This window comes from Rhopalosiphum padi, chromosome 3 (genome assembly GCF_020882245.1).
Source record: "Rhopalosiphum padi isolate XX-2018 chromosome 3, ASM2088224v1, whole genome shotgun sequence".
In the NCBI taxonomy this organism is placed as follows: Eukaryota; Metazoa; Arthropoda; class Insecta; order Hemiptera; family Aphididae; genus Rhopalosiphum; species Rhopalosiphum padi.
Genome location: NC_083599.1, coordinates 4,920,607 through 4,924,256, shown reverse-complemented (window position 1 = coordinate 4,924,256; position 3,650 = coordinate 4,920,607). Strand labels below are relative to the sequence as shown.

Genomic DNA, 3,650 nt, shown 5'->3' with positions numbered 1-3,650 from the left:
GCAGTAGTAGCCTAAGGCTTTAGTTTCATTTTTGTTTTAGAGAATATAGATATTTCAGATGAAGATAATTTTTTATAGTTATTTATAGTTCTAGTAAAATAGTTTATAGCTTTATTTACATAAAAAAAAGTGTACTATTTCAGACCAATATTAAAGCTTATGATAATATTTTTTTGTTTTCTAATAAACCAGTAGTTAAACATTTCTAATATTTGATCAATTAAATTAATTTTTTTTTTCTTTGCAATTTTAATGTTGGTTTATGAGAAATAATTTTTTTTAATGATTTATTTAATGTTATTGTATTTTTTTTTATTTAGGTACTTTCAACATTCAAGATTTTAAAATTTCAGATTTACTTAAATCAATAAATAATAAATTATTTAATTTGAACAATAATATAATATAGGTTATCACAATAGAATTTATATTGCAATAGAATTATCACGGATTATTTCAGCCTATAATTTAAATACAGGTAAGAAAAAAAAATTTATGTATATCATTTATTACCTACTGGTAACTTATATACAAATAATCAAAAATAAATTTTGGTTTTGATTGATCTTTTCATATAGTGATTTAAAATTAAAATATAAAAATAAATATCGACATCATATTGAAAGAATAACACTGACAATATGGTGAAACAATATAATACCATGCATGAACATAATTACTTTCGTGATAATAAAAAAAAAAATTGTCGATGGGATGATAAAAAAGTAAATCATACTGTGAAAATAACTAATGATCATGATGATTGCAATTTTACATTAGATTGCTACATAGAAATAAGTTCAAGTGATGAAGAGGAAGATATAAAACATATGCCTCTTTCTCGTTTATTAAAAATAGAAGTTGAAAAAGACTTATTGAAAGAGGTAAGATTCTGTTAAATTATTTTTTAAATATATCTATATCATAATTAATATTTATAACTTTTAGTGCAAAAATAAAAAATCATTAGAAGACCAACTATATGATGAATTAATTAATGAAAATAATCAAGATAATATGTTAAATATTTCTAATAAGTCCAATAATATAATAAGTGAAAATCATCCAATCAACAATGGAGAACAAAGTAAAACTGCACAAATTGTTCCATTAACTAATGATTCAACAATTATAAAAAATCAAAATATTACAAATGGTAGGTGTTTATAAATATATTTAAGTTTTAGAAAATATAAATTTAAAATACTTTTCTTTGGTAAAGAACCTCAAACTAGATTATTTGTTCAATCATGTAAGGAATTAGTTGTTAAGAATAATATTACGTATATTGAATTATTACCATATGTTTCAGTGAATAAAAAAGCAAGAACTGATCATTACAATATTAATTATCAAGGTGTGAACTTTTCATTAGATACAATTAATCCAATAGTCAAGAAAGATAATGTTAATGTTACGAAAACATCTGCAAACATTGTAATTATAAATTATTAATACCTATGCATATGATTTTAATTACAGTGCTATACTATATTATAAGTGACTAGTTGATGTTAAATTTTTTATTGTTAGGGCGGTGGAAGCTATGGTCCAGATTTTAAAAAAAAATTTCTTTATAAAATTCATTTATTTTTTTTCCTGTTAATGAGCAGGCCTAGATAAAATATAAGCAATTATGTTGTCTATAGCCTAGCCTACAGAACTGTCATGATTAACCAGATTTCTGAGACCAATTTCAATATTTTTGATAAATAATTTTTTTCATTGATACAAAAAACTTAAAATATTTTTGATTAAGTACAAGAGGTTATGGCAATGAATTATGATAGAAAATAAAATTGTATTCGTACCTAAAACCATATGGTTGAGTTGTTGAATTTTAATTATTTATAAATTAAAATTGTTTACATATGTTGGGACACAGAATGGTGGTATTTATAATTTATATTGTTTTACTTTTAGTTTATGTTTATGGTCTTATTTCTTTGAACAATGATAGATTTTATATTGATTTAAAACTGTAAAAAAATTTGTACAATAAACTAATAAACACAAATTAAATATTAAAAGTGCATTTTCACAAAGAGCTAGTAAAATAGCAGCATTATATTTTTCATACTCTGTGTACCTATTGTAGATTTTAATCTATGCTCATAAATTAAAACTTGAAAAGTAAGATCAAAGATCACTGATTACTTATAAGTTATATAGATAGGTTACTGTATTATATACCTCTTAAAAGTTTTAAAAGTTATATAATATATATAAATATATTATTGAGTTTTTAAATTTTTTCTCATACTACCATAATAAATACATCTTTTAATATATTTTATAATATTAGTTTTACAAGAAGCCATCTTAATAAAAATTAAAGTGAACTCGATGTACCTATCAAATAATTAATTAATTGTTTTATTACAGCATTGCACTAGTGTTTATTAGGTATAAAATAAACACTAGTGCATACCTATAATATAATAATAATTTTATTTACTAATATTTGTTGCATGAAAATTTTAGGTGTGTCCACCATTAAATTGGATTCATTTAATATATTTAGCTATAAAGAATTCTGCTACAGAGAATGTATCTTGTCTTGATATACAAAATTTTGCCAGGTATTTGGTATTTTGTTAACTTTAATTATTTCTTTTGTTTATTAATAATATTTTATTATGTTTGTATTATTTTTAGATATTGGTTCCCTTTTTATAGAAATAATTCATATATTGGATATATTTATATAATATTAAGCCATATAATTGATGATTTCCATGAAAAATATTTTTATTGTAATTCATTTCCAATTAATATGAATCAACACGATACATGGACTATTAACAGTATCTATATAAACACTTTGGAAAAAAGTTTGATTGAATTTGTTGAAAACAATGAAGATAAAATAAAATCAGCAATGACCAATCCTGGTAACATATATTAATACCTTGTATGAGAAATGGGCAAAACTTTTTAAGAGCCAACAATATGTTGAACAACATTTTCTATGTAATACTATTATGTTTAATTTATGTGCTACATACCTATATATGTATACAATGTTTTAAACAGTAAATACAATTGCTTAAAAAGTTTTATATAATATTTTACTTTGTTTTATCATATCATGGTTACACTGTAGTTTGCCCATTCCTTATTACTAAATATTTAATTTTAATAACTCACATTTTAATATAGGTCCCAAAGTATCTAATGATTTTATTCGAGATAACTCAAATATTTTTTATTACATTTACTATGAATGTTTTAAGTTAATTTATAATTACTTTATATTTAATTTCAGATAATTTATCAACAATAGTAAATGGATACGGTGTATTTTATTTAGGATTTAGCCAAAATCTTTAAATTATTACTGTCAACTGAATAATCAATACTATCATTTGATTTAATTTGGATGTTACAAATAATTGTTTGGTAATCCATTCCATAAAATGGTAATTAAGTTTTTAATTTAATTAATTACTAAAAAAAACAAATAACTCATAGCGTTATTGGTTATTATTAGTCAGGATTTTTATGCAAAAACATATTTTTAACAAGCGTATGCTGTTTAATGGAAGTAAGAAATGTTTGCATTTCATAACCTGTAGAAAATGTCAAAAAAAGTTTTTTTTGCATATTAGTTCATATTTTGACTTCAGAGAATATTTCAAAATATTTTA

General features: G+C 21.7%; 1 protein-coding gene across 1 annotated transcript; it reads left to right on the top strand.

Moving 5' to 3' along the window:
• Nucleotides 1-586: 586 nt before the first annotated feature.
• Nucleotides 587-3,650, top strand: LOC132927298 (uncharacterized). Its single transcript, XM_060991808.1, has 6 exons — nt 587-884; nt 949-1,156; nt 1,313-1,437; nt 2,485-2,582; nt 2,659-2,894; nt 3,269-3,650. Exons 1-6 carry the CDS (start codon nt 642-644, stop codon nt 3,331-3,333), a joined length of 975 nt encoding a protein of 324 aa, XP_060847791.1. The 5' UTR covers nt 587-641; the 3' UTR covers nt 3,334-3,650.

Bases quoted from the DNA above. Each gene is read 5' to 3' on its own strand.
- LOC132927298 (XM_060991808.1), top strand. From the start codon at position 642: ATGGTGAAACAATATAATACCATGCATGAACATAATTACTTTCGTGAT. The intron at 2,583-2,658 runs GTATTTGGTATT...TATTATTTTTAG, and splicing joins GATATACAAAATTTTGCCAG to ATATTGGTTCCCTTTTTATA. The intron at 2,895-3,268 runs GTAACATATATT...ATTTAATTTCAG, and splicing joins ATCAGCAATGACCAATCCTG to ATAATTTATCAACAATAGTA.